The sequence below is a fragment of the Opisthocomus hoazin genome, chromosome 6, assembly GCF_030867145.1.
Source record: "Opisthocomus hoazin isolate bOpiHoa1 chromosome 6, bOpiHoa1.hap1, whole genome shotgun sequence".
Taxonomy (NCBI): Eukaryota; Metazoa; Chordata; class Aves; order Opisthocomiformes; family Opisthocomidae; genus Opisthocomus; species Opisthocomus hoazin.
The window spans coordinates 2,667,489-2,681,655 of NC_134419.1; the positions used below are offsets into that span (position 1 = coordinate 2,667,489).

The window sequence follows — 14,167 nt, forward strand, 5'->3', positions numbered from 1 at the left end:
GAGCGCAAGCTATTAAGTAAAACCAAAGAACACTGTTGAAAAGCAACAGTTTTGATTTATGAATCTGCAAGAAGGCAGTGGTTTTATGTTCCCCTTTTAAAATGTCTGGACAGTCTTTTTAATATTATGCCCACACAGGCATTAAAATATATTGATTTTCAGTTATAAGATGTCATTTAAAAGGGCGTGTTTTCAATTAGATCAAAGCTAATATCTTTAACCTTTTGCATTGAAGTTTTCTAGTGCTGTGCAGAAATAATTACTGGCCCGTCCGCGTGTTCCAGTAATCATGCTCTCAATTACTTCTTCTGCATATTATTGCCAAGGGAATGTGTCTGGAGACTCAAATTTAGCATGAAAGTGGCATGGATGGAAGAAACATGCGATCTAGTTGGAAGAAGTGCTGTGCTGTTAAATGTTATTGTTTTCGATGGTAGTATCACGTTTGCTGGGCGCTTCCCAAGTGCAAGGGGAGCTTGTGTGGCAGTGTCAGACTTTCTCCAGACTAAGCCTAAGGCTTATAACGCAATATTTATTGCAGTCTGCTGTGTCACATTAAGGCCTAATGCGGTTGCAGCAAAACAGATACACATTTAGGTCAAGTTTGGCAGAGGTGGAGGAGAAGAGAAAAAGGGAGGGATGGGCAATACAAGTGGAGGAGTCTTTCAGCCTTGGGTGGGTGATGGGGACATTTACCAAACCAGCAGTACTGTCGTGTTAAGTTTAGACACATTTTTAGTTTACTGTCACACTTAATTAGTGACTACCCCAGGAGCAGCAAGTGGGATGGTTTCCCCTTGAGAGCGTGGAGCCGTGGCTGATGGACAGTGCCGCGGGACCAGTGCCAGAGCACGGGGCTCTCTCTGGAGACACAGAACAGAGTCCCACCTCCCCCTTCTCTTCAAGAAGCCCACACTGCTTTCTCATCTGGTTTATTCCCATGCCAGTGGGAGAGGAGCAGCCTTGTCTGCGTTTGGAAAGAAACACGCACCCGTGCCTTTCAAGCATGCCAGGTCCGCACTCTACCATCAGGACTGGGACTAGGGAGATGTCTTACCAATGCCCACTCTTTCCCCACCTGCTTCTTAAGTATTTCTGTAGTGTCTTGTTGATATTACAGCCCTGGTATCAGACAATGCTTTAAACAGAGCCACCGTCACGCCTACCACTAAAAAAGAGGGTTCCTGGTTTGCTTCAGGTGATAAGGATAAGCTGGAACTTTGGGCAGGAGTAGTTTTGCAAACCAGCCCCAGAACACTGAGGTGGTTTGTGGTGTTAGATAAGGCTTAAAAAAACCCTGTAGGCTCTTGGGTGGTGGCCCTAGTGCTTGAAGGCACTGAAGTCACGGGCTGCGCTCCTTGTGAAGAAGGTTTCTCTGAGAGGAATACGACCCTTGCAATGAGTAGCTTCCTTATTCCTTGCCACACCCCCCCCAAGGCTCTGCACCTTTCAGAGACCAAAGGAGACTAAAACAAAGAAAAAAAACCTGGTAATCTGTAAGGCAAAGAAACAGTAGACTAGGGGAGAATTAGAATTAGTAATATGCAGTTAAAAATGTGAAGAATGAAGTGACTTCAAAAGCCATGAAGGAGGTAAAGCAGAGAGAAGAATGCTCCCTCGGTGTCACAGCCAAGGGTTGCAATGAATACAACACCAAACTGATGTTTGATGCTCTGAAAATGTGAAAACAATGAATAACCAAAGCTTTTCCCCTGGTTTTTGTTTGCATCTCAACCAGCGCACCCAAAGAGTTAAAAGAAGTCAGTAGACTTAAATAGACTCCTAGATGCTTGTTGTGACTGGTTTTGGTCGAGACTAGATCTGGATCTCAGTTATACGAATGGAAAGATTCCCTGAGATTGCAAGTGGCAGTTTATCAGCCTGACTGAGTATTTTGTGCCTCAAACTGTACAAAGCCCTTCTTGACAATTTTTATTCTTTTTTTTCCTCAGCTGGACTCAAGTTGCTCTTGGAGAGCGTGAAGATAATCCATTTCGGTTGTGTAGAGGATCAGACAGTCACATAAATGCAGGTGTGTTGGCTTTTGAGGTTTGGTTTTGTTTGTTTGTTTTTCGGTGGGAGGATGAAGTTTGTAAACTATAGAATTGGTGGTTTGGGCTTTTGTTATTAATTGAGCTAAAGCTTAGTAAAACATGGAACCAGACCCCATAATACCCGAAGTGTGTGTTCATCTCATTCCTTTCTGCTCTTTCTATGTAAGCACTGGGCATAAAATGCAACATGCATTTTCTTTCGAGCCAGAGCTGTCTTGTATACATTCCTGGCAGTCTAAAAGACACTGCATTAAACCTACTTAGTGCTACTCTTTCCTGCTGGAGACATCAAGAAGTAACAATAAAAAAACTCTCTCCAATAAAGCTCATTTCATCATGACATATTAAGTATCAGGAGTTTAAACAACAAAGGGTGAGAGGAGAGAGAACTATCAGAAATATTTTTTTTTAAAGGAAATCTAAATTGTACTGTTCATATTACCCAGCCTCAAGTATTGTTTTCCAGCCAGTTAGGTGCTTAAGGATGTGAAAGTTACTCCTTTACAGTAAGAAGAGAAATCTTCTACAATAGTTGTGGAACCACCAGAACGGAGGGGAGTTACTGGGAACAGAGTTACCAGAAACTGAATAATCATTGATATTTATTTTTTTCATTTTTCCCCTCATTTGTGAGAAGTACTGATTCTGAATGATCAGATTCCCACTGTGAAGACTTTTGACAAATGCTGTATCTAGCCCATCATAGTATGCAGTAGCCTCATTAAGCGACGAGTTTGCGTTCTGACAAGTGTTCAAACTCTTCTTCACATTTTCCTTAACTATTTTTCCTCCACTTTCAGTATCTAAACGTAAAAGAAGACTGCAAAGCCATGGCTTTCTGTGCAAAAATGAGGAGCACGAAGAAGAGCGAAGTAAACGTGGAAGCTCAGCATCAGGGTTTAGAAATACTCTTGTACCTGCAAGATAAAGCTCCCATTTGTTACACCAGTGGCGAGTTTACCTCGGAGGAGCTGTGCATTGAAGCTGCCCAGAAGTGCTGTGAGTATATGGATTTTATGGAAGGTCTCGGTGGCAAGGCCTGACGGTATCGAAAGTGATGGATCGTTTTCTGCGTGTGAGTCGACGCTTGTAGAAGAAATACGCAGGTTAGGTAGTCTGGGGTGGAAACTTTTGCCCGGGGTGTGTCTGGGCAGTTCTTAAACTGCTTGGGGTGGAAGAAGTGGTGGGAGAGACTGTCCCGAGATTCATATGAAGTGATGATCTCTCACCCTGGTTTCTGGCAGATACAGGTACTGATTTTTTAATTCGGGTGGGATGCTCAGGTGTCTTTTAAGAGAAGAGGAGACACCATGTGCAAATCAGTTAACACAAAGCTGGCTTTATGTCGTGTGCTGGTTGGTAAGCCTGTCAGGATCTGTCCTGTGATACAAAACATTTTGGAGAGGGCTAATGAAAAAAAAAAAAAAACCAAACAAAATCCATTTGTTGCTTTTCCAGTTTTAGTTTTCTGTTACTTGACACTTCTTTGCAGAGAGTTATGGTGTCTGTAGTACTTATAATCCACCAGGTAACCTGAACTGCTTATAATTGCTGTAATAAGTGTATAATGCAGATTTCCTGCTCTGTCACTGTGGTCCTTGACTGAGCAAAATATTTGACCATTTGTGTCATTCCATTGAAATTAATGGGTTTAACCTATGTTTGAGCCTCATGAAGCAGTGTACTTTTAGATTTACAATTTTAAAGTTCTTTCCTCCCCTGATCCCAATTTTGTGTTCCCCAGGTTTCATGGAATGCTAAATATTATTCAGCTGATACCAGGGTGGTGAATCTGGCTGTGTGAACAGGCAAACGAGGGAAAAATTTTCCTGCTGCTTTACATTTTTTTCGTTTCACATGTCATCTTGGTTCTTGTAACATTGAGTACCCTTCAGTTCTTTTGCCTAATTGCTTCTCTTCCATTGGAAAGGCAGGAATGATGGGAATCTAAAGGACAGACCTCATGAAATAAGTACTCATGTTGGTTTTGGATAGTTTTAATGAAAATGAGGAGCACTTAAAACCCACCTGTTTATGTCAGCACGTAAGAGCTCTGAACTGCTGCTGTTTGTATGGATGTGACCCCGCATACTGTGCAACTGCTCCCAGTAATTTCTGCTGGAAGTTTAAAACCTTTGCAGAAATGATTTACAGTGAGCTTTCCTTTAGGGCACTTCTTTCTGCCTTCTCTCACTTTTCCCTAAATCCACATCAGATGGTAGTGAAGTGCAAAAGTCTTACCTGCTTCAGCAAGCCTGGGATGCTGGTCTCTGCTGTAAATCACAGCTTGAACAGTTAAACCACTGCTGGCATCTGCGTCCTGCTCGTGGGCCGCAGAAGGCGGTGGCTGCCCAACTCCCCGTGCTGTGGATTTTGCAATGAGGCTGTTCAGTTCCGATTTCCTTGGCTCCTCTTCTTCCCTTCTGCTCTCTCTCCCCAATTCACAACAGAAATGGTTTCACTGAATTCTGCGGGACCCCAACAAAGCGCTCTGCAGTTGGCCCAGTTTCAGAAAGACGCTTACGCCCGTGCTACGGTGCTCTCTGCAACAGAGCTGCTTGCCTGAGCAGGGCTTTTGCAAAAAGGTACGGGCTCCTGTTGAGCCAGGAGACTGAGGCAAGGAATTTAAACAACAGTAGGCCTGTCAGCATAGCGCAGCCTGGTTTTCGCTGAGATGATGTAAATATAAAGGTTAAAGCAGGTCAGCCTAGACATACAAGTCAAAGTCTGTTCTTTGTTGGAAAACCCTCTGTTGAGTTAGCGAAGAATGTAAAAATGACGCGTTACACTTTGTGCTTGTTTGCGAATGAGAAGGGGATTTTCATCGTTTCACTAAAAAATTCTTTCAACCATGGGAGTAAAATTTATTAATATAATAAAGAACAAAGTTGTGGTATTGCTGAGTGGTATTGTTAAAACGCCCATTTCAGTGATCTGGAAAAAGTGCAGATTTTTAAGTCATTTCCTCTTAAGTTCAGACCTTTGGCAAAGCCAGGATTTCAGAAGAAGTTTAATGTTAGAAGCAGCTGAGATGATATGCTGTGTGATACACCATAAAACCAGTGGATTGAACCAATGCACAGTTTGCAGTTTGACTTTAACCGTCACTTTCGTAATGTTTGTTTTAAGCTAATCCTAGTATCAGTTTCTTTTTATGCTCAATTTTGCGAGAATCAGAGATTTCCTTTATGCATTTGTGTTGTTGAGGTGTGTGTATGTGGTGTAGCCTTGTGATTCAGACACGTGTTTACTTTTCTCGACAGCTATATCCCCTCTGTGCCATAATCTCTTTGCTCTGTATGACGAGAACAAAAGACTCTGGTATGCACCAAACCAGGTCTTTAAGATAGATGAAAAAACGTCACACCGGCTCCATTATCGCATGAGGTAAGCGCAAAACATCTGAAAAGTGATTCCTTGGCTGTATGTAGATGCTCTGACTCTTACTACTGAACACTCTGAAGAAGCAGGAAAGCAAAACCAAAAGAAGCCGCTTGCTTTTCACAGCATAGATAAGAGATTAACAGGAAAAGCTTAAAAAGTCTCCTGATTTTTTTTTTCGTCTTGCTATATAACCTTGAAAAAAGCCCCAGGAGCTGAAAAACCGCAAGAACCTGTATCCACAAATACACAGTCACTGTATCAGGTGACTGAACTAGCTAAAAGCTAAATTGAAAAAAATGGCTCAAAAATGTTGTTTGGTTATGTCAGTATTTTGCATATTTCAATTTCCATTTGAAGTGTTCGAAGTGAACTGTACTCCTGCTGAAGTCAATGGGAATTTTACTGTTAACTTGACGGGAAAAGCAACATGCTAGTGCTTTTGGAGTTCTCCTCTAGGACCGTAGGGGAATCCGTGTGACCTCGCTGTGGGTGGCATGCACTAGACTGGAGAAAGCCTCAGAAAATAAAAACCATCGTTCCCAGGATCTTCATCTGACGTGCACCAGCCCTCTTCCACTGGAGAATGAAAGCAGTGATGGTGACAGCTGCTGAGCGTTCTCATGTGCTCGAGCTAAAGGAAGGCTGTCCTCCTTTTAGGATCTGTTAGAAATCTAATCCTACACATGATACTGCTGCTTTTTTTGGGTTTTATTCTGACTTTTCTTCTTGCATCAATATGACCTTTAAGTGTGTGATATAGGAGAAAAATACACAGAGTAAGATTTGCTGCCAGGGATAATTAGTCTAGAAACTTTACCCATCTTCCTAAAGCAAGCGCACAGATCGTTTTTGTTGATTCTTCAGGGTACAACTGTAAGGAAATAAGCTTCTACGTAGTATTCCCTCTTTGCCTTCAAATGGAATACTCACCTACATGGCCAGTCTGGGCTGTAGAGAAGAAACTTCCAGTGGCGATACAGCTGTATGCATTTCAACATCTTTTTCCTGATAACCTCTAGTTAGACAACATGACGATCGCTTGTACATGCTAATGAGAGATTTGGCATGTGTAAAGCTCAGGTAGTGCATCCAAACCGTTTTCTAGGCTGGGTGGAGAATAACAAGCGCTTTGCTTATGCAGATACAAAGAGAGAGCTTTGAAAATGGGATCTTCGAACTGTAAGGTATTTAAATTCTGATTATGTTTGTGCCAGGCTGGAATTGTTATTGTTGTTGGATGAACTGTCACGAGAAAAAAAATACTGATAGTCAACAAAAAGATCATTGCTTTTCAAATAATTATAATACTGATATCTATTTTTAGAAGAGGAAGAGAACATTGTAGTCTTTTCTTTTTTCTTGAACGCAGTCTGTTAGCCATATTAATGACTTAATCTTGACTAATCTCAGATTTAAACAGCTGTGATTAATTTTGGCAGATGAACACCGTACAATAATGGAATGGAGTGACTCTAAAAGAAGCTCTGAGGACTCTAATGGCCTCTTACAGAGCATTAAGTGCCCTTTCTTGCTTTAAGAGATCGGTCAGATGAACCATATGCTGGATAATAAAATAAAATTCTTGGTATAATGTGAATCTGGAGCGTTTTCCCCTGGTACTGAAATTTTTTGATGTGGTCTGCTTTTCTCGGTAAAAGAAGGTGGTATTTTAAAAATGTAGTTGTGGGAATTTAATCCTCCGATTAGAAGTATGATGCTGTTTTTAACTTAGTTCTTAAAAAATGGGTTCTGCGGTGTGTCATGTTGATGTGTTTCTGCTCTGGGTGAAGGAGGAGAGCTCTCTCCTGGTGCTCTTTGATTCCTGCTGCATCCTACCCGCGTGGCGGGAGCACCAGCGGCTTTAAATCTGCTTCAGCAACCCCCACTTACACATCTCCTTGGCTGTTCGTAACTGTCAAATTTGAGGTGTATGGGCAAAATGACTCTACGTTGAACTTTATTTGCTGGAAATTTTTCTCTCCTACCTTTTTATGGAATGAAGCTGGAAAACGCTCTGCTTTTTGTAGTTGAAGTTCTGGTGGTTTATTTTCTTAAGCTGTGGAGTTGGGATTTGGAGTTTGGCAGGAGTGTCTCTTTTGTCAGAGGTACTTCATGCATGAAAATTGGCAAACTTTGGGCCAATAACATGTGCTTAAAATAATTTCATATGCATTTAAGAAAAGACTGTATGAGTTAAGCGCTAAAATCTAAAGATTCCTATCTCGATAGGAATCCTGTGGTGTGTTGGTGAGGTGATATTTTCCTTTCTTTCATTTCTGATCTATTGTGTGTCTTGGCTTGGGCATCTGAACCGAGAGCAGGGCTGGGGACTGAAAAATTATGAGCAATACAGGATTGTGAAACTGTTCTCTAAATGAATATTGTTTATTCTGAGCTCTGCAAGAGGCAGAATTCCGCTTGAAAAAGGAAGATGGTCTGGGCGTATTTAATAGTGCAGTGTATTAGACTATGTCATCATTTAGAGACCAAGTCATTTTTATGTGAACAACCTGATTTCTGAAATTTCATTACATTGATAGGTTTGATTTGGTCAAGTCCTATTAAAATTATATATATAAAATGAAGGTATGTGACTGAGCAGTTTCAAATGCTTTTTGGTGTTTGATATTTCTCCCACTGCTGAAAGCTGGAGATTTGGTTTCTGGCTGTGTTGACTTCCCGTCCTCCTCCTCCTCCACATCAGATCTGTGCCAGCTAGTGTACTTTTGGTAATATTTTAAAAGGACTTGCTTTTCACTAGAAACTTTGTAACTAGCCCTGTATTTCTTTTACTTGCCTCAAGTTAAAAAAAAAAGTCTACAACGTAAGAAACCACAGTCTTTTGTAATATCCTGGACTAATTAGCACACTAGCTGATGGAGGAGGAGTTTAAGGTTCCATTGCTGGGCTGTAGTGGTGTTCCTCGGCGTGGACTGCGAGACGCAGGTTTCTGGAGACTCGGGAGAGAAGGACTGTCCGAGCTGCTGTGGGTGGAAGAGAACAGCAGGTCCCCCTCAGCGTTTCCGTTTTATTGTGACTTAGAAGTGTTGTCTTAATCAGTGCAGTTTAATAGGGAAACGAGCAAATTCTCCTCTCAATTACAAACAATACACAATAACTTGCCCATAATTATTTTCAGGAAATACCAAAATAATTGGAGTTATTAATTATCACTCAGAGGAGCATACGGAAACAAAGTCATTTCCTGGAGGCAGAAGGATTGGCTTTGCTCGGCTTTTTATTCTTCAAGCAAAGGAGTTCTGCAGTATCTTACAGTACTTGTCAGGAGTTTTTGGTGTAGTTGTGTCTCCTCCTGTCTTCGTACTCATGCTATAGATGCATGCTCTTGGGAGACTTAAAAAGCCTTGCCAAAACGAAAGGATGGACAGAAACACAGTACAGAAAGTCTCACCTCTTAAAGAGTAATTTGATACATAATTCTTCATATGAATGGTTGACTTAGCATGCAGATAACACGTGTGATAAAAACATGTGGCGCTGAACTAAAAGTACTAATTTTGTTTTGCTTTTTAAGATCTTGACTCCGCACTGAGGCTGATGCGCACCAGCCTTGACCACTGCAGAATTGGGGCTTAAACCATGAACTCAAAGTCAAAGACAAATCAGGAAGATAGAGTCACATATTTTAAAACATGCATGTTTGCATGCGGGTTGTCCTGCACCATAGTGTTCTTAAGCATTGATATCACACCTCCCTTTGTATTAATGCAGTAATATATATATTTATATATGTACACACACAATGCAGTAATTCTGCATGGGTAGCTCTGGCTAGTGCTGAGTGCTCCTCTGGAATTAGATTGACGTATTCTTACAGAAATCGTTCCTACTTAGCAGCTGGGTAAATCTGCTCTGCTGTAACCTTTTCGTTGTAAGCAGTTCATCATCATGTGCAAGGCATGAACCTTTGCAAAAGGCACATTGATTCAAACCAGGTTTAACTAAACTTCACATGATTTAAAATGTAACTAGAACCCAGATAAAATCAAGTTTCTGGAATAAATTAGGCAAAGATTTCTGAAAAGGTGCCAACAGAGGCTTGAACTCCAAAATTTCATGTATTTTCAGCAGCTGCCAACTCCTTTAGCAGGTTTTCAACTAAATAGCCTTGTGTACAGATATGAGTAAAAGGCTTATTTGCAATATATACGGAAGATTGTGCCCCTTTAAAACCAGATTATTTGAATTAGTGCCTTTTCCACCAGCTCCGTGCAAAGCCATTGGGAAGCAGAAGGGAGCGAGGCGCTGCGGTGCTTCCCGCTCCAGCCGTGAGGGAGGTCCTCATAGCAGTCCTGCCCTGCGCGTTGCTTCTGTGCCTGTAGAGGAGAGGAGGCCTGAAGTCTTGCTGGTCCTTTAGCTGAGCCATTTTATCCTATCACTCTGAGGGTGACGGAGCCCTGGCCCAGGCTGCCCAGGGAGGCTGTGGAGTCTCCTTCTCTGGAGATATTCCAGACCCGCCTGGACGCGGTGCTGTGCAGCCTGCTCTGGGTGACCCTGCTTGGGCAGGGGGTTGGGCTGGGTGACCACAGAGGTCCCTTCTAACCCCTAACATTCTGTGATTCTGCGAATGCAGATGCCAACCGTTGCACGGCAGAAGCGTTGCACTCTCTTACGCTGCTCAAGCGCTGTCAGAGCTGGTGGAAATGTAATTGTCATCTGAGTGGCAGCTTCTTGTTCGGTGGGCTGTGCAGGGACGTGACAGGCAGCCAGGCGTGGTATTGTGTCTTAAGAGTGAGATGCTGTTGAGTGGGAGCGCTGAAGACCTTTGACTAACACACCATTTTTCCCCAGTTCCGCAGGCCAGGCAGGCGGTTTTAGCAGCGGACCACTGAAGTTGGAACATCAGGGCAGAAGACTGACAGATTTTTGACTTTTAACTGGTTTTCTTCCAAAAGCTTAAAATGCATATCTAATGTAAATGGAGGATTTCCCCAAAAGTTTTAAAAGTTTATTCCTCTTTTCTTGCAAGATACTACTTTACAAACTGGCACGGGACTAGTGAAAACGAACCCTCGGTGTGGAGGCATTCCCCAAGGAGGGCAAAGAACGCTTACGAGAAGCAGCTGGCACCAGAAGGAACCCCGATACTTGATGCAAACTCCTTAGAATACATCTTTGCACAGGTAAGAGGTTGCTTGCAAGCATCTCGCCCATTGTAGTCTCACCCAAACGATTTGATCCAGTGGAAGCTGCTTTAAAGACCTATTTTCAGACTTCTAAAGTACGTGTAGCCATACCTGTTAGTATTGGTAAGTGTTTTCTTCATCCTTCTGCATGGTGGAGAAAAGAGAATTTGCTACGTGAAGAATAATCTACCCATATGCAGAATGTGTAGAGAAACTATCGCACAGTCCAAAAAGGGCTTTATTTTTATAGCATACTTTCTTTTAACATTCACCATTTTTAGATATAAAAACCTTTTCTTTTGCAAAACATTTGCAGATAATAACTTTGACATCTGTAGTCCTACAGAGGAGCAGGAGCAGTATTGAAACTGACAGTAGGGTGTCCTTTTAGCAAGTCTTTTTTACTGCGTGGTGTTTAAGCGCTGACTGGTAATACTGCTGTCACACAGCCTGCTTACACGCAGTTTTTCTGCCCTTCTCTTGTGCCTCCCACTTGCTGGCGGTACGTGCAGCGCGCTGGACGTGGCGAGTAAGCAGGGTCCCTATTTCGGAAAGCTGCCGCTCTTGGACAGTAGAGTTGGTATGCAGACAAATGATTTTGCAAACCAGAAGCTGTCTGGGTTCACCAGAGAAATGGGAAGATTGAAGTTGATGAAGGCTTGTGAAATGAGCAAATTAAATGCAGTGGAGAAAAACATGTTTGCTGTTCATTCTGAGTATAATTACTGTGGAATGTTCAGACTTTGAAATATGGTTGTGTCCCTCAGAAAAAGTAATAGCATGAGGCTGCTCAAGTGAATTCGGGTGTTCTGTTGTGAAACCACAATAGAAGGAAATACCAAGTTAGCTACAGCTACGTGTGTGTTTTAATGGTACCACTTGCATTCGAAAGTAGTAAAAGAAGCAAATATTTTTTTTCCTGTGTAATCAAACTAACTTACACCTTGTTTTGTATGGACATTCCTGTGTGCATGTGTGCAGCTTTGCAAAAGCACTGTTGGAAAACATGCTGCAAAACTGTTTTTTTGTATTTTTTCTTTTTTTCCTTTTCTTGAGTGCCAGCAAAAAGAATGGAAACACCCTTTTAAGTTGTGGAAGGAGTAGCGACCCTAATGGATATTGTCAGACAGTACTGCGTTAAGCAGAATGTCACTTTTGGGTAATAACATTCTAAAAGAGAGGCCAAACAGAAAAACGCTAATGCTGGTAGGATAAGGCAACAGAAATGTCTTTGCTCTTTGGTAACCAGCTGTTTTTCAGACTGTCCCAGAGCAAGGCGGCTGCCACAGAGTTTGCAATCTTGGCTTTGATCCGGGGCGTGGAGACTGAGTGCGTGAGGTTCAGAGAGACACCAGGTGATGAAGGGCAGAGATGCAGCAGGGGCGCAGAGTGTTTATTGTGCACCAGAAAACAAAATCGTGATGGTGCTAGAAGGGGACAGGGGTGATGCTTTCTTTAGTTAATTCCAAAAAAAAGTGAATTTTTGGTGGGCTAATGTATAAACGAATGGGACAGGGGTTTTGGAAGCGTCTGAGCAGCACAGGGGTTCTACCTGGGTGTCTACACACGTTCTTGGTGAAAGCCCCAGCATGGTGGGCGGTATGTGGGATGGCTGTGCTGTGGTGATTCCACCTGTTCCACAAACTGCCATTTTAAAAGACTTGTGTCAGGCACAAATGCCGGTGTTTCTTCTCAAATAGGCAGGGTTTGTGGGGTGGCTGGTGCTTGCCTGTGTTTCTGTTCCACTGGTCGAAGAGAAGACTGCAGCTCTGCTGCACAGCTCTTCCCTTCTTGTACCCATTGCTGTCCTGGCTTTCAGTTTTGGGTGACTCTTCTTGCTCGAGGAGAGCCTGTGATCTTGCGACATATTGCGTAGAGATAAACTATGACAAATACCAATTCTGGTAGCTTTCTTTTTTTGCTTCCTATTAAGGGTCAGTATGACTTAGTGAAAGGCCTGGCGCCGATCCGTGATCCGAAAAACGATCAAGAGGTTCATGAAATTGAGAATGAATGTCTGGGGATGGCTGTCCTTGCAATCTCTCACTATGCCATCAATAAAAACGTGAAGCTTCCGGAGCTTCCCAAAGATATCAGGTGAGCTAGGATAACTTCTTTGTTGAGTCTGCTGCGCTTTTCTTCCAGTAGGGATTTTAAGAATTTTACCTTCCTGACTGCACAGGAGTTACAAACTCCAACACTACTATTCCAAAGTGCGTCTTCCTAATCTTGTGAATAGGGATATATATTAGAAAACCTGAATTTTTGATATTTGGAATGGATGCAGCTAGCGCAGCCGGCATACTGATGTGTTGGGTACCAACGGACTTGCTGTAAATTCAGGATTCTGGGTTAGTAGGTTCAGAAATGGCAATGTTGTTAAGCAGCAAACTAAGGAAAAAACTGTTAGAACAAGTTGTGTTATTGATTGGAGTGGGCTGTATCCATCTGACTAAAAAGCTTTCAGGTCAGGTGATTATTTGAATTCCTGTTGGCTGTTAATGCTGTAAATCACTGCTAAAGTACCAGCTGCACAGTGGTTTACTGCATCTGGTTCTCTGACTTTCAAAGTAAGGCAGTTGCACATTTCAGGGAGTTAGTAGTTTAGGAGACAACAGTATTAACTCATAGCATTGTTTTTCCTTCCAGTTATAAGCATTATATTCCTGAAACTTTGAACAAGACTATCAGACAGAGGAATTTCTTAACGAGGATCCGGATAAATAATGTTTTCAAGCATTTCCTTAAAGAGTTTAATAACAAAACCATTGGTGACAATAGTGTGTCTCCGCGTGATCTGAAAGTGAAATACTTGTCAACGATGGAGACCTTGACGAAACATTACGGAGCAGAAATTTTTGAGACTTCATTTTTGCTGATTTCATCTGAGAATGAAATAAATAGATGTAATTGTGGAGAAAACGAGATCCTCCCACTCTATGAAGTCATCGTAACAGGGAACAACGGAATTCAGTGGAGGCTCAAGCCAAATGTAAGTATCCCGTGATAAATGGAAATTAGAGGCTTGCTTTTGGGGCATAGCTGTTAAAAATGGTGATGATCTTCAGACACTGCAGATCAGCTTTTTATTGAAAAGACTTCTTTCATAGGATTAAAGGATTATGCAGGTTGGACAGGACCCCAGGAGGTGTCTGATCCAACCCCCGGCTCTGGGTTAGCTTTGAAATCACACCAGGTTGTTCAGGGCTTTATCCATTCTGGTCTTGAAAACTACCAAGGATGGACACTGCACAACCTCCGTGGGCAACGTGTCCACCAGAAAAGTGAAAGACTCTACTACATCTGCCAGACCAGACACAAGTCTTGAAAGACTTGAAAGCATGGTTCGGTGCTCTGTCCTGGTATCCAGGTCTGTTAATGCTTTTCTGTGTATGGCACCCCAGGTGCTGTGTTTGCTCGTACTCATAGACTTCTCATGAATAAATTAAAATACAGTGACATTAAAGCTAAACTTTCTCGTGCCGGTGGTGTTTTGTATGTTGCTCCTTGTTTCAGTGCTGGTAGTTGAGGTCACTTTGCTTAACCTCTTCTGTACTGTGTGTACATAAATATTAAATATGC

The 14,167-nt window shown here is 42.3% G+C and overlaps 1 protein-coding gene across 3 annotated transcripts in view; it reads left to right on the plus strand.

The window, feature by feature from the left end:
• Positions 1–14,167, plus strand: part of JAK1 (Janus kinase 1) — a 64,687-nt gene that overhangs the window by 31,252 nt on the left and 19,268 nt on the right. For 2 of the 3 annotated variants that reach the window (XM_075424297.1, XM_075424299.1), the window contains exons 2-7: positions 1,953–2,032; positions 2,855–3,053; positions 5,318–5,441; positions 10,429–10,582; positions 12,519–12,682; positions 13,235–13,577. In XM_075424297.1, the coding sequence (XP_075280412.1) occupies positions 2,027–2,032; positions 2,855–3,053; positions 5,318–5,441; positions 10,429–10,582; positions 12,519–12,682; positions 13,235–13,577 (990 nt within the window). In that variant the 5' untranslated portion in view covers positions 1,953–2,026. Of the gene's footprint in view, positions 1–1,952; positions 2,033–2,854; positions 3,054–4,521; positions 4,640–5,317; positions 5,442–10,428; positions 10,583–12,518; positions 12,683–13,234; positions 13,578–14,167 lie in introns of those variants that run through there. The other variant, XM_075424300.1, reaches the window with a different exon arrangement.